Source organism: Cavia porcellus, unplaced genomic scaffold (assembly GCF_034190915.1).
Source record: "Cavia porcellus strain 051 isolate PalLab524CR breed Dunkin Hartley unplaced genomic scaffold, mCavPor4.1 scaffold_1, whole genome shotgun sequence".
In the NCBI taxonomy this organism is placed as follows: Eukaryota; Metazoa; Chordata; class Mammalia; order Rodentia; family Caviidae; genus Cavia; species Cavia porcellus.
In genome coordinates, this window is record NW_026947484.1 from 161,717,871 (window position 1) to 161,740,821 (window position 22,951).

The 22,951-nt window shown below is 56.0% G+C and overlaps 2 protein-coding genes across 12 annotated transcripts in view; one reads left to right on the plus strand and one right to left on the minus strand.

Annotated features, from left to right (window-relative positions):
- The first annotated feature begins 1,027 nt into the window (after positions 1-1,027).
- Serbp1 (SERPINE1 mRNA binding protein 1) lies at positions 1,028-14,753 on the plus strand. 5 transcript variants are annotated; one of them, XM_063258701.1, is made up of 8 exons: positions 1,028-1,452; positions 4,058-4,208; positions 4,776-4,916; positions 5,019-5,108; positions 5,435-5,554; positions 8,530-8,707; positions 11,838-12,011; positions 12,933-14,753. In XM_063258701.1, the coding sequence occupies exons 1-8, from the start codon at positions 1,140-1,142 to the stop codon at positions 12,987-12,989; spliced, it is 1,224 nt and encodes a 407-aa protein (XP_063114771.1). In that variant the 5' UTR covers positions 1,028-1,139; the 3' UTR covers positions 12,990-14,753. The 5 variants fall into 5 exon arrangements, with proteins under 5 accessions (XP_063114771.1, XP_063114772.1, XP_063114774.1 ...); XM_063258702.1 differs by having other exon boundaries at positions 5,037-5,108; XM_063258704.1 differs by having other exon boundaries at positions 1,029-1,452; positions 5,037-5,108; positions 5,480-5,554.
- Positions 14,754-17,440: 2,687 nt separating this feature from the next.
- Positions 17,441-22,951, minus strand: part of Il12rb2 (interleukin 12 receptor subunit beta 2) — a 31,308-nt gene continuing 25,797 nt past the window's right edge. For 3 of the 7 annotated variants that reach the window (XM_063258666.1, XM_063258665.1, XM_063258670.1), the window contains exons 12-16: positions 22,722-22,880; positions 21,479-21,616; positions 20,497-20,587; positions 19,528-19,627; positions 17,441-18,727 (exon numbers count right to left, since the gene is read on the minus strand). In XM_063258666.1, the coding sequence (XP_063114736.1) occupies positions 18,275-18,727; positions 19,528-19,627; positions 20,497-20,587; positions 21,479-21,616; positions 22,722-22,880 (941 nt within the window). In that variant the 3' untranslated portion in view covers positions 17,441-18,274. The remainder of the gene's footprint in view (positions 18,728-19,527; positions 19,628-20,496; positions 20,588-21,478; positions 21,617-22,721; positions 22,881-22,951) is intronic. The other 4 variants (XM_063258673.1, XM_063258675.1, XM_063258685.1 and 1 more) reach the window with 4 other exon arrangements.

Sequence of the window (22,951 nt, forward strand, 5' to 3'; positions counted from 1 at the left end):
TCTGTTCACAAATCGGAAAGTCTTAGGAAGCCTCTCGCACTGCCAACAGGGCTGCTCCATCGCACAGGGCAGGTGTCGGAAGTCCGGGACAGAACTTAGGGGTGTGCATGGGAGGTCCGCTTCCCATTGGAGGCGGAACCGACTCCCTAACGAGCGCTCCGGCACCGCCACCCGGGCAACGCCTTTGCCATGTCGTGTCCGTGGAGCAAGGTTTAAAAACCACGACCTATTTAAACACTTGCGGTGCTTCTGCCCGAAGTGCTGCATAGACACCCACGCCACACGGCCTCGGGATTCTTAACTAAGACCCCTGCTGTCCGTCACCACTGATTCCTGTGTTCTCCTCCCCTTGCAGACGCCAACATGATCTTGTTTTCTTTCCTTTTTTCCCCCTGATGTTTCTGAGACAGGCTGCGGCCACGCCGCTCGCTCAGGGCACTCTCCTGCCTCAGCCTCCCGAGCGCGCGGGTACCGGGCTCGCTGGACCCCGTGGGCGCTGACGGGCTCGGTTCTGGGTGTCCCCGAACCCCGCCGGCGGGGCCCCGCCCGTCCCCGGCCGAGGGCAGCGCGGCGCGGAGGCAGCGGGCGCCGCACCCGCCCGGAAGTCCTCGGCTCTCCCGTCCTGAGGTCCGCGAGTCACCTTGACCCCGGCCGGCGCGCGGAGAAAGCCCGAGACCGACGCGGGGCGGGGGAAACGAAAGCCTGGCGTAGCCGCGAGCCAAGCATGCCGTCACGTTTCCCTGTTTTCAGGGCGGCCGCCGACCTGCGCGTCTCGGGTGACAAGAGCAGGTGGCGGGACTCCGCCCCCGCCGCCGCTGCCGCGCTTCCCCACCCTCAGCATGCTCCAGGCTCTCCCGCCCGAGATCCCGCCTCCGCGGCGCGCGCGAAGAGTGGCTGCGCAGGGCACGCCGGGAACCGTAGTGCCGGGGCCCGCAAACACCGCAGGAAAAACGATGCAGGCCTACAAAGCCCATAATGCGCTGCGGTGAAGGCCGCCCCCGGAAGTGCGCCTGGCGCCGGAAGAGAAGACGGCCCCCCTCGCTCGGCCCGGCCATCTTGTGGGAAGAGCTGAAGCAGGCGCTCTTGGCTTGGCGCGGCCCGCTGCAATCCGTGGAGGAACGCGCCGCCGAGCCCCCATCATGCCTGGGCACCTACAGGAAGGCTTCGGCTGCGTGGTCACCAACCGATTCGACCAGTTATTTGACGACGAATCGGACCCCTTCGAGGTGCTGAAGGCAGCGGAGAACAAGAAAAAAGAAGCCGGCGGGGGCGGCGTTGGGGGACCCGGGGCCAAGAGCGCGGCTCAGGCCGCGGCCCAGACCAACTCCAGCGCGGCGGGCAAGCAGCTGCGCAAGGAGTCGCAGAAGGACCGCAAGAACCCGCTGCCGCCCAGCGTCGGCGTGGCGGACAAGAAGGAGGAGGCGCAGCCGGCCGTGGCGCTGAAGAAAGAAGGTGCAGCGGGGCGGCGGGCGGGGCGGCGGCGCGGGACCTGCGGTGCGCACGCGGGCGGGCGGGCGGGCGAGCCCGGGTTGGCGCCGTGAGCGGTGCGGGGCGCCCGGCTCGCTCTGTCGCGCGTGCTCCCGGAGCGGAACGGGCGCTGCCTCGGCTTCTCCTGCGTGCGGAGCGCGCAGCCGGCTGCGGGCCGGCGGGGGCGTCGTCGGGGCGCCGCACACGTGCGGTCCTGTCCCCGCCGCGACGGTCGCGTGCACTGGGCGGCCACTTGCTGGAGTGGGGCAAAGTTGGGCGCCTGAGCCCGCGGCTGTCACCGGGGAGCTTGTGTGGCTTCTGCCCGCGCGTACGGTCGTGTCGTGTCGGGTCGGGGCTGGGCGGGCACGGAGCCCCTTACCCCGGGTCGGCTCGGGTTTGCATCTCGGCCTCGCTGGGGGTTGCGCGTGGACGGAGAGCGTGGAAGGAGCGTGCGTGGTGCGTGGCCGGCGGATGGGGCCTGGCAGCGAGGCTTCCGCGTGGGGGGCCGGGGTGACCCCCCTGCCACGTGCTCATAAGGTCGGCGCCGCGGCGCCCGCGTGGGGCTTGGGGTCTGGGTTTCTGGGTTGTTTTTTTTTTTTCCTGGACTGCTTCAGCGAGTCAGAAACGCGAGCTGTGGGAGCGAGGTGGTGCGTGGAGCGGCCCTCGTGTTGCAGTCCTGGCTGCACGGTCGCCGGGTCAGGAGGCGCGGCCGGGCCCGGGTATCTGCCCGGGTACCGGGGCTTCGCGGCGATTGTCCGTGGGCGAGCACGGTGTGAATTGAGGAACCCGACCGTGCAACGGTTTCCGCTGTGCCGAAGGTGGCCTTCCCGATGATACTGTTTTTAAAAATGAAAAAGTCGCCAGGCTGGAGCCCGTGAAGTGGCCGTGGGCCCGGGCCCTCGCTGCAAATGCTCCTAGCATGAGCGTGGTTGTGAGGCGCGCAGTTGCTTTGAAGGAGAGCCTGCCCGCGCAGGGAGCTCCTACGGGGAGCTAGCCTTGTGAGTTCCTAACAAAATCAACCCGAAGTCCCTTCTTGGACAGTGACATACTCTACCTGAGCTGTCAGCGTTTTCCTGTGTGTTTCAGAGCGCTCTTAACCCGAGGTTGCAGGAGACACAGCCTTGTGAGAGTGGGGTGCAGAGTGAGGGGCGCTGTGCCCCACCTGGGAGCTTAGGCCCGGTGCCTGTCCTGCAGGGTAAGAGTGCCCGGGGATGCCCCTGATCCTGTGCTCTGAACCCTGGTGACAGTCTGCCTGGCACGGTGCTGGGCCTCCTTTATCACTGTCGATGTGGTTGTTTTTTGGACTTGGCTTTAGCTAGGTGGTCAGCATTTACCTTAATCTGGGTTTGTCTTGTCCGTTTGAAGAACTTGAGAATTGACACAGTGGCATGTTGCCGGATGCAGGCTGGGTTTACAGATTTTTTAATATAAAGTCTAGAACCTAAAACTGTTAGCTGTTGGTGTAGCTGAGTACATCAGAAGACACATTTTAAAACAAATACTGTTTTTCATTACATGAGTTTGTTCTGGGGGTGAGCCGTGTGGAGATGTAGCTCAGGCCTTGCAAGCTGGGCAGGTGCACTCCTGCTGGCCCTGTGAGGAACTTAGATTCTGTCTGTGGGCCTCCTCTTGGGTATTGGGTGGGGAGCAGCCCTGCTTCATTTGGGTGTGCTTGGTTTGGATATCATTATAGGGCCTGGCTGTGTGCATAGCTCCACCCAGTACCCGATGCTTCTGATGAAATGTTTTAAAGCTTTGTCTGTAGCATTTGTAGTCTATCCTGACCATTTGCAGAAACCAAACCTTAAGCTTTGATTGGCGGCCTTGATGTTTACTAGGTGGCTGGCCGGTGGGTGTGTCCTAGTCCTGGTCTGGTTTCTTAGAAAGAAGCTGAGTGAAGTTAGGGTCGCCTGCGACTGATTTCTCAGTTACTTTTAAGGATTCAGAGCTAAAGGAATTATAACTTACTTGAAATCTCAACTGTGTGTTTCATCGTTCGTTTGTTTATTTTTTTTAAGGCCACAAATAATTCACATTAGTTGTTCTTGTGATCTTGAAGGTGTTATCAAGGAAAGTGTAAGGGGAGGAAGATGTCCCCGCTGTCACTTAGTGCCCTGAGTTTCCCTCGTGTTTCTTCACGTTGAGTTACCAGGGTCTCCTCTGCCCCAGGTATGCTGGGGTGCCTCCACATCAGATACTGCGTAAAGGGGGTCTTCCTGTTGTGCATAAATTTTAAAGATTTCTTGAAAACAAAATATTGTCAAATGTAAACCTTTAAAAAGGCCATTCTTCATAGTCCTAAATGGTGTCCTGATATACGGTGTATTTCTTAAGTTGGGTGTCCATGTGTGTACCTCTGTACCCAGAGACTGACTGCCAGCGTGACCTCCAGGTCAGCTCCGGATGGAGAGAGGGAGGGAGGTGGGGGCTGCTTAGCAAACCACAGATGAACTTAAAATTGGAATTTCTCTAAAGAACTTTTTCTTTTTAAACATATGGGTCACCCTGTGTGCCTTTTTTTTAACAGTCTTGGCTTAGACTTTTGTATTTGCAAACACAATTTGCTTATGTGAGTATTTTGTCATTTTAGGAATAAGACGCGTTGGAAGAAGACCTGATCAACAACTTCAGGGAGAAGGGAAAATAATTGACAGGAGACCGGAACGACGACCACCTCGGGAAAGAAGATTTGAAAAACCACTTGAAGAAAAGGGTGAAGGAGGAGAATTTTCAGTTGATAGGTAGGGTGTTTTTTTTTATGTTTTGTCAGTTTGTAGTTAGATCCTAACAGAAGCTATGAATCGAGCGTAATCACCAGGTAGTGATGTGGCTGATTGCTTCTCAGATTTAGAGGAAAAAATGTGAACGTGTTTCACTGAGACCGCTGGGGACCACCTCAGCCTTAGAGCCCTTGGCATGCAGCCTTTCCCTTAGGTTGGTAGCCGACTTCTTCTCCTTGTTCTCCTTATGTTGAGTTGAAAGAACGATACCACGGGATAATTGCTTACAGCAAAGCCAACCACTGTGCAGCTCAGATGCCTTAATTTTAGTATTAACTGTCTTGGCAAATAGCAGTTTCTTTGGATTACAGTACAAGAGAGGCTGAAGTGTGTACACCGGTGCTGCAGAGCGTGCAGAACATTTCCCTGCTCCTGGCTTCATGCATGTAGAAACGGATTGAGTTTTGTAGAGCATGCGTGATTGTTGGCCTAGGAGCTGTTAAGCCCGTGTGTGTTTATGAGCATTTGAATGAGTTTTCCTATTTCTGGGGAACCCTGGAGGTGTAATCTTGGTGTTTTGCCTTGCAGACCCATTATTGAGCGGCCCATCCGAGGGCGTGGCGGCCTTGGAAGAGGGCGAGGTGGCCGAGGCCGTGGCATGAGCCGAGGGGATGGTTTTGATGCCCGTGGCAAGCGAGAGTTTGACAGGCACAGCGGGAGCGATAGATCGTAAGTCTCAGTGTGTGGCTGCCAGTTGTGTGTTGGGCTGCTTGCTGGGGGCAGGGTTTGCGCTCCCAGGACTAGAGGAGTATGTTAACTCAGGTCTGTTAGTTCTTTCTCACATTACAGTGGCCTGAAGCACGAGGACAAGCGAGGTGGCAGCGGGTCGCACAACTGGGGCACCGTCAAAGACGAATTAACGTTGGTATTCTGGCTTTTTAAATTAAGTCATTGTGTGGAGGGGTTTGGAAGCTGCTGGTTTCTAGGGGTGGCGTGGTCTGGATAGAGGGTGGAACGGGCGGCAGCCAGGAGAGGGTCAGGGGAGGTGGCAGCTTCCCGTAAGGCCACCCGGAGTGATGGCTGCTCCGTGCTGCTTGTGTCCGGGCTTCCTGTCTCAGCTTTGGAGCTCAGGGCGGTGTTGGCCAGGGAGGGAAGCTTGTGCAGTGTGGAGTGGGTGTTTGTGTGTGACCCGACCTTGAGCTGTGTAAATGGACCTCCGTGCCTTTCTTTCTCTTCTCTTTCTTTAGAGAGTCTCCCAAATACATTCAGAAACCACTGTCTTATAATTGCAGTGATTTGGATCAATCAAATGTGACTGAGGAAACTCCGGAAGGTGAAGAGCACCCTGCGGCTGACACTGAGAATAAGTGAGTGGCCAGGGCCAGGGCCCAGTCCAGAGACTCCGCAGTGGGATGGGCTGAGCAGCCTGGGATGCCTGGCGCCGCCCGTTCCCCGTTGCTCAGAGTAAAACTAGGCAGTGAGCTGGTGTGACCACTTTAAACTTAGTGTCACCCCAGCGCTTTTTCTCTACCCTGTGGGACACAGAATAACCTCTGCTTTAGAGGTCGAGAACAGCCAAAGTGTTATCTGCAGGTGTCTTGGCATCTGCTTCCTGAGTTCAGGGTGATGTCTTGTTTTAAAGCTGATCTTTTCAAGAGGCAGAATCAAGCTGGGCATGGGGATGGAGCCTGGGATTGCAGTTTGGGGTCCCCTGAGCTCCGAGACCCGGTGGGGGTCAGCGAGTACCTCCCTGGAGTTGAGCACCAAGTAGGAGCCCTGGGCCAGGCCCGCCTGTGCCTTCTGTGGGGTGAGGTCCTGGTTTCACTGCTGTGGATCCTGGTTCCCTGCTAAGGCATGGATGTCGGGGAGTACCCAGTGTACCTGCACGCCACACCTGTAGCCCGTCCTGCCTGCCCAGGCCCTGGCAGGGTTGGCTCACTTTACAGGACAGCATTTTTCACTTCCATGTCAAAGTGAGAACATTTGGTGGTTTTGTTTTTTTTTTTTTTTTTGTCTTTCTGAGACACGGTCTCGCTATGCAGTTCAGGCTGGCCTTAAGCTCACTTTGTAGCCCAGGCTGGTCTTGAACTCTGGACGAGCCGCTGCCTCAGCCTCCCGAGTGCTGGAATTACAGGCATGAGCCACCACGCCCGGCAAACATTTAGTGTGTGTGTGGTTTGCCTGGTGTGTGGCAGTGTCCTCTGGCTAAGCTGTACCGAACCCACTTCTGTTCGCGTCCCTCTGCAGACATGTGGGTTGGCTCCGAGCCTTGGCTGGTGTGGGGTCACTGAATCCCAGGGTGGCTCATTTCCAGTCCTGGGGAAGGGGGTGTATAGTCGTGGTTTTTGTTGAATTTTGCTTGGCTTTTCGGTATTGGGGAGTGGAACCCACTGCCCCTGAGCTGCACCCCCAGCCCTTTTGGACTTTGGTCTTGCCAAGACTGGGCGTCGCCTCAGGCTCCTAGTGTGGCAGCCCCATTTGGCATACTCCTAGGCAGTCTTACTGCCTGTTGTGAGGAGCTGGAGTCCCGTCTGCCTCCCTTGGAGCCACTTTCCCTGCAGTGTGAGAGCTTCGCTCTGCGTGCTTGCCTGAGTTTGCTGTCTATTGCGTTCGATGATTCCTCGCTAGGGTGAGATGGTATACTGGGGTTTTGATTTTTTTGCTAGGGGTCTGTGGTGCTAAGTACATTTTCATATGTTTCTTAGTCATGGGTGTATTTTTGGGGAAATGAGTGTTCATTTGATTTACCCATTTTAGTGAGTGTTTTTTCTTTACTGTCGAGGTTTGGATTCTTTATTCCTCTGTGAATTCCTGTGGGATGTAACCGCCTGTCTGTCTTGCCTGCCTTGTTTCCTGGGCCAGTCCCTAGAAAACTCCTCTGCCTTAGGTCCTTTATCCACTGCTAGGGAGTTGCTGTGCAGGGAGGGGATCTGGGTCGATGTCCTGTCTAGGAACGCCCCTGTACCCAGCACAGCGTGTTAGGAGGTCACCCTTCATCCAGCGTGTGCTCCTGTGTCTTGGTAGGAGGAGGAGGCAGCTTTGCCAGGAAGCAGTGCTGTGTGCTTGGATTAGTAGAAATGGACTTGCACGCAGCCGTGTGCAGTCGTGGTGCCACGTGGTGGTACACAGTGAGCCTGTAAGCGCCAAGGGGGGTGAGCCCTGTCTGACTGAAGCCGCCCACAGGGCCCAGCTGCTCACCTTAGGGACAGCCCACTCCTCATCCCTTTCAGAAGTGGTGTTGGTGCGGCTGGAGGCGAGTCCTAGCTAAGGACCCAGGAATGAAATTGGGGCAGCCCGTCTAAAGACACCAACACTGACCACAGAGAGAAGTGCTGCCCTGGCATGGAGTTGGGCGACACTGAGCTGTGGTGTGTGCTGTTGATCTCTTTCATGGCTGTCACAGTGTAGGAAGTACAGTTGGATTCACTTGGTTCCCAGAGCTTCTGTTCCATTCTCTTTTGTCTCTGGGGCCACCCCTCGAGCTAGGTGTGTGGCTTCTCCATGTACATGAGCTGGGTCTTGGCTTCCTTGGGTATCACAGCTGGTGAGTGGACAGGGCCAGTATTGGAACCTCCAGGTTACCTGGACACAGCAGAGTTGGGTGCTACACCCACGGTCCCACCCCGCTCTGGGAGGTCTGGCCAAGCTCTGGCCAAGCCCACAGCTTACAGCCTGCAGGGAGGGCTGGAGGGGCTGCTCAGTCCCCAGGGTATATAAGTCCTTTGCTATCTTTGGAAACAAACAGGGCTCCCAGAATAGCTAGTGACTTGTTTGGTGACAATTGGAAGTTGAGATTAGACCAAGATAAGGGCTTACCTGGCCTGTGCTTTGTTTCTGTTAAAAGAAGCAAAGGCAACTGAAGTGAAAACCTGAGTTACACTTTAGGACAGCCAGCACTGAACAGTGCAGCCAGTGTTGGACCACGCTTGGCTTCTCAGTACGGGTTGGGGTGGGGAGCATAGGATCTGTGGAAGCCGGGTTGTGGGCCCCCGCCCAGAGGTCTCCGCTTCTGGGAGGAAAGGCTTCCCGGGGAGGGTGCAGCGGAAGAGCCCAGGCCAGCCAAAGTCTGCGCCCGAGCGGTGATGCTTCCCTAGCTCTGGAGCTGACTCTGTGTGTTCCTCATTTGTCCATACCGGGATCCACAGCCCTGCTTTTTAGATCCCCCAGGCTGCACGTAGACCTTGGGTTGCACAGAAGAACCGGCACCCGTCCTCGGGTCATCTCCCTCCTCAGAGACCCTTGACTAGGCGAAATCAGTTTGCTTACAGTCATCAGTTTGAAAGGCTTTTACGTAAGTTACAGCAGCAGTTTTGCCAGCTTTAAAGAGAACCTCTCTTCACAGAGAGAACGAGGTGGAAGAAGTCAAGGAAGAGGGTCCAAAAGAGATGACCTTGGACGAGTGGAAGGCCATCCAAAACAAAGACCGGGCGAAAGTGGAGTTTAACATCCGGAAGCCAAACGAAGGTGCTGACGGGCAGTGGAAGAAGGGCTTTGTTCTCCATAAATCAAAAAGCGAAGAGGTAAAGCCAAGATTGGTGCTGGGGGGTGTTTGGGGATGAGTGGAATCTTGCTTGTAACGGCATCGGCTCCTTATGTGAAAGTAAAGTGTGGGCATAGCGGAGCCCGGCTGCGATCCCAGGGCTCCAGGAAGCTGAGGCAGGAACATCGCAGGTGTGAGTTCAGCCTGGGAGACTTTTAGCAAGATGCTGTACTAAAGTGCCTCAGGAAGCTGTTCTTTATGAAGGCCTTGGGTCTGGTCCCCAGTATGAAAAAATAAGCTCCTAGGGTCATTTGAGACAAGTGACTTAATCTTGAAAGAACAATAAACTTACTATACATGGTAAGAAGCTTTATCCTTTGATTAATCTGAAGTTCAGTATGGGAGGTCTTTTTCTGAAAAGCTATCAGTGGATGCCCTATCATAACTTTTTTAGGAAAATGGTAGTTACTCTTAAAGGTGTGGTTATATTTTAAAAATCCTAACTTTACTGAGAACCATTAAACAATTACTGTACTAGACTGAGAAGCTGATGGTTTTGTTTGGTGTAACATGTGTCCGCCTTGGAAACCAGCTGCCCTGTAGCTGGTGCAGCGGAAGGGGGTGGTCAGGGCACTGCCTCTGCTGGGCCTGGTGGTTTGTACTGGTCCAGCTCTGTGGCACAGCACCTGCTCAGCAAGTGTGCGGTTCTGAGTTCAATTCCCAGCACCAAAGAAATAAAACACTTGCTGCTTATGGTCTTAGGTCTGATTTCCCTGGGAGGCTGAAGTGTGCGGAAGGCGTCCTGAGGGGAAAGATGGGCGGAGGCTGCTCTGGTGCTGGGCTTGAACCCAGGCCTGGGCTTGCCTGGTGTCTGCTCCGCTTTCTACCCGTGTGTGTAACCCTTGGCAGGGTCTTACTGTATTTTGAGTTTACCAAGCATAAATGACTCTGGGGCAAACTTACAAAACTAAAATTGGGATTAAAGAGACCAGAATGTTTTAGAGTTTAGAAAAGATGATATTTAACATTTATTCTGTAAAAAAGACATTTGTCTTAACTGTCAAATGCGGTAGAAAGAAAGCCATTTTTGCTAGACTGCTTCGTTTTTTCTTTTTTCCTCGGGTGTTGCCTGTCAGATCCTGTGGAGTGGGGTCCTGATTGAGGAACCAGGAGAGCTCTTGGTGGGTGGGGGACGTCCATTTGAGGAGTTCCTGAACTCGCTGGGCTGACGGGAAAATGATTCCCACAGGCTCCTTTAAAACAGTCACCTGTCACTGTTGTGTGTCCAGCTCCACTTTCCTATAAACCATGACGGTGGTTGAGGTGCCTCTGAGCCCAAGGGCTTTCCGGACATTTTGGTGGACTCTGGGCTGAGTCTCCCTGCCCCAGTATGGGGCACCCTGCAATGAACTTTCCAGAACCACGCGCCCCTTGACTGTGGTTTCACTTTGTGCATTCCGGTTGCTTGTTTCAGTACTCAGGAAACGTGGAAGGGCCATTTCATCTGAACCCTGTTACAGTGTGCAGTGCACAGAGCCTGGGGCAGTGTGCTGGCACCTCGCACTGTCCACTTAGTCCCTCTGGGTGTGTGACGCACCTCTGTTCAAAGAGTCCACACAGTGAATACTGCCTGTCCCATGGCCACGCCCAGCCTGTGGGTGGCAGAAGGGCTGGTGCATGTGCAAGGATTTGGTGCTTCCTGGCACCGTCACCCTGGGGAGGGCTCTGTTGCCCTAGGACATTTGAAAGCACAGAATTGGCAGTGAGGCTGGAGTAGCGGGCTGGGCCCTGTCTGGTGCCTTCAAGGCTGGGACCCTTGCTGGCTGTGCTGGTTTCTGTTTAGCTTCCAGACATGCTGCGCGTGTCGCTGTGGGACAGCCCCGGGAGACACGGCATGGGCTCCCTGTCAGCACCTTTGCATGCACTGGAGCACTGTCTTGTGTGTCCACAATTGCTGAGAGCCAGGGGCCACCCTTGGTCTCCGGACCCCGGGCCAGCAGGCCTGGGTGGCACCTGTGTCCACAGAGGCTTCGTCGCTGTGTGCCAGAGAGAGGACAGATTGGTCAGTGGCGTGCTAGAAATCTGGGGTTGGGGTGGGGCACAGGTACTGTGCGTTTCAGGCTCTTGCAGCAGAGTCTTGTGCTGCTTTTGGATTTGGCATAGCACAGAGTCTGAGCAGTAATCCTGGGCTTCAGATGAGGGTGTGGCTGCTTCCCAGACACAGCGGGAGAGAGTATCACTTCAGGCAAGCAAGGGGACCCAAGGACTTGGTCCAGCCCAGTGGCTCCTGGGCCATCTCCTGGGCTGTCCGTGTGTGCACAGCCCCTCACGCCCGCTGTGGAGAAAGCCTCTGGTGTTTGCCTTGCACGTTGTAGCTTGAGTGTACTTAGCTGAAACGCTCAGGCTTGCAGTGTCCAGGTTTTTTTTTTTTTTTTTTTTTTTTTTAAATTTTATTTAAGGAGAAAAAAAAAGCAGAGAAAGGGTACAAGTTATACAGATTTGCAGAAAAAAAATGAACAGTAGGAAATTACTAGTTAATGGATTACATATTGTCATCTTAGAAATAATTGTTCAAGTCACAAAATTAAAGCTTGTAAAGTGGACATTCCATCAATGATACTGCAAACAGTTCTGTTCAATGATCCAATAAAACTCTGTGATATCATTTTCTATCTTATACACTTAAATATACATGCAGTTATATAGTACAGAGCACTTTCTTTTCCTCTCTTTTGTACAATGACTATTACACATTTTGGGTTTCATTGCTCCCATGGTTCTTATTACTTTTTTGGAAGAGAGTAAAACCAAATGTGACATAACAGAACAGAATCGGTCAAGTCAAAAGGGTGGACATAATAGATAATGTGAAAACATAATACAAGGTGATCAACAATGGTTACCATAATGCCTCCCGCTATCTCTAATAGAAAGTGTCCAGGTTTTGACTTTTTAGATTTCGGGGTGTTTGCATCGCTTTGGTAGGCTCTGGGGCTGGCTGGTACTTTTAACCAGGGACTGCCAGTGTCTCACAGCTCAGAGAGGTCCTCGTGAGGCGTGGAGGCCTCCTCAGAAGAGAGCCAGGTTCACACACACAGGGCATCCTGGACAGCAGGTGAGTCTGGGAGGACTCAGTGCTCTGTGCCCTGATGGCTCTGTTGACCTTCCAGGCACACGCTGAAGACTCTGTGATAGACCACCACTTCCGGAAGCCTGCCAATGACATCACATCTCAGCTGGAGATCAACTTTGGAGACCTCGGCCGCCCAGGACGGGGCGGCAGGGGAGGGCGAGGTGGCCGTGGGCGCGGGGGGCGTCCGAACCGTGGCACCAGGACCGACAAGGTATTTATGAAAGCTCTTTGCCCTAGATCGAGTAACACTGAGACTATTTCTAGCAGATGTGGATTCTTTGGGGGACATCAGAAGTGGAAGAAGAAAGAGACATCTGCCTTTAAGAGGCTGCATTGAAGCTGGACACGGTGGCATGTGCCTTAATTCCGCACCTGGGGAGGCTGAGGCTGGAGGGTCCCATTTAGTGTGATCATGTTTCAGAATAGTCTGAGGTGGGGACAGAATGTAGGCCCGAAGTGCAGTACCTTTGGGCTTGGTCCTATCACACAGGAAACTTTTTTTAGCTGCTGTTACCGTGGCGATGCCCTCATTTTGAGGAAACTGAGGACCAGGGAACTGGGCTGTCTTGGTAGAGCTGAGGTTTGCTGGAAATGCCATCCGTGCGCTGTGCCTGGGGATTCCTCACTGCCATCTGCGTTTTTGCCTGACAAAACTGACTGTGTGACCCACGGTCGCAGGAGCTTTCTGTCATGTTTCCTTGCTAAACTCCTGTGAGCTGGGTTTGGTCTGCCGTGTGGTGCCTGGCATGTGCCCACTCAGGGTTTCTCGGTTTGTTGGGGTTTGTGTTTTTATTTTCCATCCACCTTGTAAATGACCCCACGTCCTCCTGCCTTCTGAAGATGTGCTCCAGCCTGTCAGTGGCTGGTGTTGATGACAGGGGTTACAGTGTGACAGCCTGCGCCTCTTCAGGACATGGCTTTAATCTCCTTCTGGGGCTCTGCCCGGGCAGCGGGTGAACCTTCTAGTGTTCAGTGCTTTTGCAGTCGGCTTAGCCGAGCTCGTGCACAAGTGGACACTGAGGAGCACAGGCGAGGGAGGCCCGTGCGTCTGCCTTAGGGTGTCCCCAGCCCTCAGCCTCAGGCTCCTGGGAGAGGAGGTGGCCCGGCTCACACTGCTTTGCTTCTCTTCCAGTCGAGCGCTTCTGCCCCGGACGTGGACGACCCAGAGGCCTTCCCCGCGCTGGCCTGACTGCACGCCCGGAGACGCCCTGGCTCCTCGGTGGGGCCTCTTGTTCAAAGCTTTGTGCATGCTTAAGGATCCCAAACAACTAAGAAATTTAAAAAAGGAAAAAAAAAGACTGTCATTCATACCATTCACACCTAGAGACTGACTTTTACCTGTTTGAAACGAACTTCTCTCGCTACTCAGAAGTTAACAGATCTGGCAGTCAGTTTTGTATTTAGAAATGTATTGGTAGCAGGGATGTTTTCATAATTTTCAGAGATTATGCATTCTTCATGAATACTTTTGTATTGCTGCTTGCATATATGCATTTCCAAACTTGAAATATAGGTGTGAACAGTGTGTACCAGCTTAAAAGCTTTCACTTCATTCGTGTTTTTATTAAGGGTCTAGGTGTTCCCCAGTTCCAGACTGGTTTTAAATATTGGATGTACTGTTGGTTTGAAGACCTGCTCTGCATTTTCACACGTGCTCAGCTGGGACGTTTTAAACTTGTCAGATTTTATGCTGTGTGGAATACTAACTACTTTCTGTATTTTAACTTAGTTTTAATACTTTTCATTTTGGGGGAAAGATCTTTTTTCACTTCTCATGATAGCTGTTATATATGCTAAATCTTTATATACAGAAATATCAGTACTTGAACAGACTCCAAGCACACTGGTTTATTAACCTCCGCCCTCCTGCATGGCTCTGCGGACCCAGCGCACCTGCCCGTCCCCTTGCTGTATCGCTGTACAGAGCGCCGCTTCCCCGTCCTAGATCCCAGCTGGACCCCACCTGGAGAGCGTGGCTGTCTGCCCCTGATGCCAGGGTATGGGCACCTCCTGCCGTGCAGGCCCTTCCTGCATGGTGGGGAGCTGGGGTCATGCTGCAGGCCGCTGCTGTTTCCGTGCCTGTCCATGGGTGGCCAGCCTCGGTGTGGGCAGTGTACGAAGGCCTTTAACCTTCCTTTCAATACAATCAGAGGGTGCTGGTGAGTGTGGCAGGGTGTCCAGGACTGGGCATCTGACAACGGATAGCTCTCCTGAGGGCTGGGACAGCAGCAGCAACCACAGACTACAGGCCAGAACTTTGCTCTTCCTCAGTTTCCTAGTTTGTTACCGACTGGTGTTCAGGGGGTTGAAGTCTGTTCCACGGAAGCATGTCTGTTCTCGGGAATGGAGTCACACCTGGCCCATGGCAGGCAGCCCCTTTGGGGGCCCTCATCTTGCCTGCAGCAAGTGGGGCTATGGGGTTTCCCCCTACTGTGCTGTGGCTGCTGAGTCCGCAGGGAGGGAGTTGTCTGGTGCAGGTCTGAAGGTGGCTGTCATTCCTAGCCGGCAGCTTCCTACCTCTGGTAGTAGCTGGTTCTAAAAGGCAGCGATCTGGGTCTGCACACCTGCTGTGTAGCCAGGGGTGGGGGCACCAGGGTCGGGTGGCCTTGGGCCCGGATCTCAAACCCGGACCAGGTGTGGCGTTGAGGATTTTGGATGACTCAGTGCCGAGCTGGTTCTGCACTGGTGCTAACCTCAAAACACCGTTTTCTGATTGCGAGCTTGGCCTCCCTTCAGGCCCTTGGGCTGCACTGGTGGCCTCCTCGGACAAGACAGCGCTCTAGGGACACCTGCGGCTGGGAATTATCCCCGCTCAATGAAAGCGGGCAGCCCGGAGCTGTGTGTGACGGACGTGGTGGTTTGCCTCCTGGTTTACTTTGTATCAAGAGCTGAACTGTGAACCTAACTTTCTCCTTGGGTAATAACTGAAAATAAAGATTTATTTTCATGGTCACTTCTTAAAAGTCATAAAAGCAATGAAGTAGGAGGCCCTGGGTTGTCACATGTGACCTGGTTTTTACCATCTGTACCTAAGACTTCATTTTAAAGTTGGAGGTTTCTGCAAGGTTTTGGATACAGCAGGTCATCAGGTTGTACCTGGGAGCAGCCGGCTTTTGGGCTGGGCCAACCAGGACCTGCCTTGGGGCTCCAGGCCCACTGGTGGTGGTCTGGAGACCCGAGGACCTGAGAGTACTGAGGTAGAACACTGAGTGGCAGGCTGAAGGGATGTGCAGGGCGGCGTCAGGGGCACTGGAGGGTTCACGGGGACTCAGAGCTGCAGGCTAAGGACACCAATGTGCTGGGGAGCCCTGTCATAGCGGGCTGGGTCTGTGTGGCCTGGACCCCGCCCACACAGTAAGCAGTGGTGAGCTGTGGGGCAGGGCAGGTGGGGGGTGCCTTGCACAGGGTTCCCTGGAGTTGGCCCTTACCCCCCACCCCAAATCCCTCTGTCCTGCATGAGCAGGTCTTCCGCTCCCCATCTCGCCTCCTGACCCTGCTTACACCTGACAGTGCAATTCCTTTTGGGGTGCTGTTGCTCAGGGTGGACAAAGAGAAAGGGGGCACCCAACTTGGGCCAGGCCACGTGGATCTTGGCCCTGCCCTGTCCTGGATGAGTTTCTTGGTGATATCTGGACTCGCAGGCCTCACCCCACCTGCAGAGCTGTGCACCCCTGACCTGACTGGCCACGCCTTGGTCCTGGCCTTCCTGGGCAGCTCCGTGTCCTCATATTGAGATACTCAATGTTCACGTGGAAATTGGCTGAACCCAGGATGAGGTACCTGAGCGGAATAGGTCTGGGGATCTCGAGAAGGGGCACAGCACTGAGCCTGACTGCAGGACCCAAGCCACCAACAGCCCGGTGGGCCACACACAGCCCACCCAGCTTCCTGGGAGGCACATGAGTGTGAGAGTGGGTTGGGGTGTCTGCACCCCTGCGCCAAGCATGGCTATCTTGGAGAGCTGCCCAAGCTTCAGGCCAACAGGAAGCCCGATGCCCGCCTCAGTGGCTCCTGGGCCACTGTGGACACAGGTCCATGCACCCTGCCTTTAGGACACCATAAAGGAACCAGGGAGACCTTTTGCAGGGGGAGGGGAGGCACCAGCGCAGCCTCCTGGGAGAGCAGGGCTGCTCTGGGGGACACCCTGACAGCTACCATCCTGTCCAGCAGCACTCACCAGGTCTTCCCATGGCTGCTGCTTTGGTGGGACTGAACCCTAACCTCACCTGGTGGGAAAACCTAAACCAAGCCTGGAGCTGGACTCTGCTTCCCAGGGGAAGGGGAACCAGAAGAGGATGGGGTATCCTTGGGCTGTGGAGTATCACGCTGTGCCGTCCTGACCCCTGGCCTTGCTGCCCATCTGGGGGCCAGGAGGACAGTGGCCCTACGCCCTGAGGGGGACAAGCACCCTGGCCTGGCCCTCCAGATAGTGGGACAGTCCCCATGCTGTCCTGGAGTTCAGTGGGGCCGTGGACAGTGCTGCTCAGGGCGGGCTGCTGCCCCGGTCATCTGGTGGCCTGCCGGGCCCTCAGCCTGATGACTTGGCACGGCGCTGTGTGATATCTCAGACTGATCTCATCCTTGCCATCTGACTGCCCAGCCCTTTGTCACAGGTGTCACGATCCTCATGGCCGTGGGGCTGGGTGTCCTTCCCCTCACCCACTGCAGCCACACCCTGATACCTGTTGCAGGTGTCCACGTGTCAGGGCAGGGAAGGGGTTCTGAGAGGAAATCACACAAGCAGACAAAGTGCCCCATCAGGTCGGCCCCGGGGCGGGTGACATGGACATTCCGGGCCAGGCGGTGGTCGGCAGGTTTTTCCTGGAGATGGAGCAGTGGGCAGCACGGGACTTGCCCATGAAAACAGAGCCCAGGCCTTGGCCTCAGCGTGCTCACCATGTAGTGTGCCACTTCTCGTGCTTCAATCTAAATCCAGAGCTCCTCGCCAATGTGGGGAGCATACCCGGAGGCAGCACCTGGGAGGTAGAGGCAGGAGGGTCCCCAAGCGTCTGAGGCCAGTTGGGGCTAGAGACGGGTTTCCCACACACACAGCAGCCTGAGTGAGGAAGCTGAGGGCGGCACGGGCAGCCTGGGATATGGGCTACTTTTTACAGCAGGTGCATGCTGGTCAATCACAGGTGTGCCCAGGGGACCCCACAGATGTACTATGCACGCCTCTGCCATGGTGTCTGCGCCTCCGAGAGCGGCATTGGTCACACTGTCTGGTAGATCACCTTCCAGGACAGGCGTGGGGGCCCGGCGGCCTGCAAGAGCCCAGTGCTAGGGCTGGAAGCCACAGCAGAAAGAGGGTAAAACAGCACAAGGGAAGCCAGCTGTGCTGCGAACATCTGTCAGCCCAGCACTGGGAAGGCTGAGGCAGGAGGAGCACCCTGACTGTGAGGCCAGCCTGAACGCCACAGTGAGACCTGGCTCAAAAAACCCAAAACACCACAAACCCAATACTAGGAGACGACACTGGGGAAGACGCGGTCTTCAGGAGCACACGGTTCTCAGAGGAAACCCCTCTGCCATTTCTCTTGTCATCAAACTAGAGACGGGTGCAACTGATCAGGGGACCGCTCTGCTGCACAAGGGTGGCTGACTGCTTGCTGGTTGTGCAGGCGCAATCAAAAGGGGAAGTGGATTTAAAGATCATTTTTTGTCACCACCTCACACCGGCCACGCAGGCCTTCACACCGCTGAGCTCAACCCGCGGCCCAGGAAGCTGACTTTTATGAAACCCAGGCAGCGGCTTCTCTGAGCAGCCAGAGAGCTGAGGGCACCCAGGCAGGACCAGGAGGAGGCCTGACCTCACCTGGACAGGGTTAGCCAGGGCCTGGGGCACAGAGGAGCCAGATGGTGTTCACTGTGCCCAGGGCGCCCCCTGGTGGCCGCTGGCTGTGGGAAATGTGGGCATTGGGAAGCAGGCTGACTGGGGAAGGAGGAGTACTCCTGGGGCCGCCTCAGCAGGGAACCGGCTGTGCGCCTGAATGGATGCGGTGAGGTCAGGAGGGCGCAGTCTTTCCCTTTCGGCTGCCACGGTCCCTGTCACAGTCAGCAGAGGGCGGGCTCTGTCCTGAGCACAGCCAAGGCTCTGGCTGCTTTCTCTCCAGGGTTGTGGTGTGGCCGGATGCAGCTGATGCCACAGCACTGGCCGCACGGGCACGAGGCCCTGGGTTCAATCTCACCCCGTCTACAAGGCACCTGACAGCGGCCTGTGTCCCAGTGCTGGGAGGCTGAGGCAGGAGGACTGTGGCCAGTCTGAGGCCACAGCTGGTTGCTGCATGCTTGATGCCGGCTCCTCCCACAGTCAGGCTCTGTTCTCCACTCTGTCCCCTCGTCACCCCTTTCTTGTCACCACAGCCAGGAGCCCAGGCTGGAGGCGAGGTCTGTGCGGTGAGCTGGTGCCCACCTTATGTAGAGTTGAAGCCATCAAGGCTGCCCCTGCACGTGGGGACGCTCCCCTGGGCAGGCTCAGAGCACCAGGGCATCACAGCCCATCCTCAGCTGATCCAGGGTCAGCCTGGGGCCGCAGGCCACACTGAGCGGGTGCAGAGAGTGGGTGGTGAAGACTGAGAGAGCCACGTGTTGCGGCCCCAGCTCTTCCACCGGCTCAGGCAGTGGGGACCCTCGGGTGGCTGCATCCCCTGGGCCGGAGGGTAGGTAGCCGTCGGGGCCCGGGAGTGTCACCCCATGTGCTGGCTCCCCACCCTGGCCCCCCAGCACCTTGTACAGAGCTCCTGCAGGTGCTGGGCTGCACCCTCTGTCCCCAGGATGTTCAGTGCAGGCCAAGTGACCTCGGCCTCCCTGTCCCTGCTCAGGCCAGTGGGGACCTCTGTGCAGAACCTCGCTGATGACCAGGGGCTCAGGCTCTTCTGGGGGGTACATGGCCACCTGTGTCCCATCCACTGGCAGTGGTGTCCTCTCCTGTGAAGGATAAGGAAGAGGACACAGCTGGAGGCCCCAGTGCAGAGGACTCTGCTGGCCCTGGGGACCCTCCTTAGCATTCGTCAGAGGCTGGCGTGGTAGTACACACCCATCATTCTAGCACTCCAGGAGGCTGAGGCAGGAAGATCCCAAGTTCAAAAACCCAGCCTGGATAATTTTGCAAGATCTTGTCTCAAAATATAAAATAAAAAGGGGTGGGAGGGGAGTGCTGGAGATTTAGTTCAGTGGCATAAGCGCCTGCCTAGCAAGTGCGAGGTCATGAGTTTGATCCCCAGTACCGAAAAAAAAAAAAAAAAAGAAAAAGGGTGAGGGAAGTGAGGGTGAAGGCCCTGGGTGCACCCTTGGTACCTCAAAACAGAATACTGGCTGGGGAGGCAGAGACGGGAGAGCCAGGGCACCCCAAGTCCTCCAGCGGAATGTTCTAGGCTGCAAGCAGGCAAGGCTGCCTCCCTGTGGGGGTGTGGGCTGGGAGAGGCTTTGCGCGCTTGGTCCTAGTGGATGTTTTCTGGGCTGAGGGGCAGGAGGGCTGGCTGTCTCGGAACTGCTGGTGACTCCTGGTCACTGGGGACCAAGGCTCTGGCCAGCAGGTACCAGGAATGGGGTTAAGGGGTTGGGCTCTGGGGTAACTGCTGACATTTAAACTTGCGAGACCTCCTGCCTCAGCCTCCCAGGTGTGTGAGTTTTGGATGTGTGCCACCGTATCTGGCTTCCTAGGTCTGGAGTGGTGGTGGGAGCCACAAGGAGACTGGAGGTGACATCCTGTGCCACCACGCCCTTACCTCCCCCAGCAGGAACCTCCTGGCCCAAGTGCTGTTGGCTGGGTCTGGGATCCCTGGGCTGCACCACTGTGGCCTGAGGATGGAGAGCAGGACCAGTATCCTGCGGGTGACAAAGCGGAGGGCCCATGAGGCTGGCTCACGTCCTGGGGACTCAGACTGTCGTGTGTGGGCCCCTCGCTACCAAGGCTCCTCTGGCGACAGCACCTGGTGTGGTGACCCGCCTGACTCTGGGGACCCTCTCCACAGAAACCACTGCTGGGCGGGGCAGGGTTGGTACAAGACATGGTACCAACAGTGGGGAGAGAATTGATTCATTATTACTGTGAGACAGGGTCTCACTGTGTACTTGAATTCACTGTGTAGCCCAGGTTGGGCTTGAAGTGATCCTCTGCCTCAGCCTCCTGAGGGCTGAGACCACAGGTGTGTGCCACCACACCTGGCTCTTTCACTTTTTTTGGTCTTTTTCCTTTTTTTTCCCCTCTTTTTATCGGTACCAGGGATCGAACTCACGACTGCCTGCTTGCAAGGCAGGCGCTTATGCCGCTGAGCTAAATCCCCAGCCCCAGCTCTTTCACTTTTTAAATAGTGTTCTCAAAGGGCAAGGGTGACCCCAATGACTCTGGGTTCAATTTTGTCAGCGCTGTGGTGACACGAACTCTGTAGTCCTTGCCGCAGGCAGGTCTCCCACAAACAAGGCGGCGCCCTGGGCTCTGGCTGCTGGAGCAGCTTTCGGCTTTTATTCCAACTCTTTTACAACTTTATGTGGCCTCCAAAGAAAGCCTGTGTTAAAGGACAAAGTAGCCGGGCTTTTTTTCTTGTAAAGCAGTGTATTTTTTCTTGTATTGCACAGTGGTGCACATCTATAATCCCAGCACTCGGGAGGCTGAGGCAGGAGGATTGCCCAGAGTTGGAGGCCAGTCTTGACTACATAAGGAGACCATGTCACAAACAGACAGAAAGACAACTCACTTTTGCCGAAAGCAGGGGGTGGAGAGGACACCCACAGTGACAGCAGCCACACAGGCGCTGGGCACCAGGACGGAGATCCAGCTAGCTCCCCCTGCAACAGCAGCACTGTCATATGAGCCCCAGACAGGGCCGGGGGCAGGAGCCCCGCAGTCTACCCCTTCCCTGAACCCTGCCTGGAGCTCAGGAGGCGGGGGGGGGGGGCATCCAGATCTAAGGGGGGACCAGGCTGGGGTCCAGGCGTCCAGGGACCCAGGAAGCCGGCGGCCGGCCCAGGTGAGGGCTTCTCATTAACTCAGCCAGTTTCCTGCACGCGACCTGGCAGGCAGGCCCTGCCAGGCACTGAGACACGAAGACAAGGGGGATGTGGATGTCTCTGTCTTGGGGAGCCACACATGCAGTGCAAGAAACAGGTGTGCATGTGTGCAAGCAGGAAACCACCGTGCCACAGGCGTGCCCGAGGCCAGGCCCAGGGAAGGGCACCGTGCACACAGGTAGCAAGGTCAACATGGTGGCCACCTCACAGGGCTCAGGAAGGGGAAAAGGCACTGGGTCTGAAGGTGAGGCTGGTGCCAGGCACGGTGGCGCACACTGTGATCCCTGCACTTGGGAGGCTGAGGGGGAGGACTGCCATGAATTCAAGGCCAGCCTGGACTAATAGTGAGACCTTGTCTTGGAAATCAAAGTCACACATACGTGGAACAGACTAGGAGCCAGGAAACACGGTGAGCCACCCGGTGTAAGTCATTTCCTGCAGCAGCCCAGCCATGCAAAGCTGACCCCTAGGCACTGCAGGAGGGACGGGCCCCGGGTTCCTAGAGTGACACCCAGCCTGTGCTCCCGGTGCAGTCCCAGCCCTGGGGGAGCTCCGAGGACAAGGGGTACACACTCCAGAGGACTCCCGGGGAGGACACGGACCCCGCCTCCCAAAGAGGGGACACGTGGACCTCAGGCAGGGGACAGAGGAGCTGAGGACCTCGCTTACCTCGCAGGAAAAATTCCCTTTGGTTCCCCGGGGGGCTCTCGCCCGCCGCGGTCAGCGCCGTCATCCACAACGTGTAGGGCACCTGGCGCTGCAGGCCCGGGAGGGCGTAGGAGTTCTGGGCACGCCCGGGGGACACCTCTGAAACCAACAGGGAACAAAGCAGCTTCAAAGGAAGTGGTTTAACATCAGCCTCTGTGTGCTTTAACTCGGTGACGCTTCCTTTGCTGAGGGTGAAAGCTGTACCGCTGGCTGTTTAGGGGTCATTTAGCAATCGATCAGCTGTTGGGGGTGGGGGGGACGACACAGCTTAGCAATATAGGCGCCCATCTGGCAAAAGCAAGGCTGTGAATTCAATTCCCAGCCCCCAAAACCATAGGAAAAAAACCCCTCATCTATTTACTTATTTTATGTCTGTTTCTTTGAGACAGGGTCTTACTGTGCAGTGCAGGCTGGCTTAAACTCACAGCGGTCTTCCTGCCTCAGCCTCCCAAGTGCTGGGATGGATGACAGGCATGCACCACCATGCCCAGCTTATTTATTTGGATTTTTGAGGCAAAGTGTTGCTATGCAGCTCAAACTAGGTTTGAACTCACTGTGTAGCCCTGGCTGACCTTAACCTAATCTCAAAAACCAAAGCGTTCATCCTAGTAGGGAGGGACAGGCCTTCCACAACTGCTTCCTGTTTGCGCAGCCTTCAGGGACCCAGCAAGGACCCGCCCATCCTGGGCCACTCAGCCACGCTGTCACAGCCACTGCTGTGTTTCTGGTCCGGAGGGGAGGGTCTGGGGGGACTTTCCCAGCTTCCTCTGCCCATGAAAGTCCCTCAAGCTCAGTGATTGCGCTAGAGAGAGAATCAGAACTGTCTCCTGTCCTCACAGCAGGTATGAGGACACTCATTTGAGAGAGCTTCTGCACTCAGGCCACTGTGCCAAGCCAGGGCGAAGTGCTGCTGGTGTGTGACACACTCATGCAGACCTCCACATGGAAGAGGGCAGTGTGGCTGTGGCTGCCCAAAGAGAAGGAGGCAGCTTGGCCCCAGCAGGGGGACATTAGCTGCAGGTGGCCCCGGGGTGCAGGCAGCGTTGACCAGCATTAGACCAATGTTGTGGGGTCACCGTGGAGAAGGCAGGGTCACCCCTGCTTAAATGCACTCTATCCCTTTTGAGGAGAAAGGCCAGGGATGGCCAACCTAGGGTTCCCCAGTGTGCACACTGAGGTCCCGGGCTCGATACCACACACCTACCCTGGAGCCCGGGCGGGGCGCTGGAGTCCTGTTCCTGCCAGTAGATCCTGAGGCGCAGGACACAGCCCACCTGCTCCAGGGTCGGGCCAGGGCTCCAGGACACCAGGACATGCCCTTGGTCCTCGGTGATGGCCTCGATGTGGGGGCCGCTCAGCGGGGCTGAGAGGAAGACAGGGCGGCTCTGTCACCCTGTGAGCCTGGGTCTCCCTGGGGCACCAGCTCATGGAGAA

Coding starts and splice junctions, on each gene's coding strand:
- Serbp1 (XM_063258701.1), top strand. CDS start 1,140: ATGCCTGGGCACCTACAGGAAGGCTTCGGCTGCGTGGTCACCAACCGA. Junction 1,453..4,057: donor CGTGGCGCTGAAGAAAGAAG/GTGCAGCGGGGC, acceptor TTGTCATTTTAG/GAATAAGACGCGTTGGAAGA. Junction 5,109..5,434: donor ACCGTCAAAGACGAATTAAC/GTTGGTATTCTG, acceptor CTCTTTCTTTAG/AGAGTCTCCCAAATACATTC.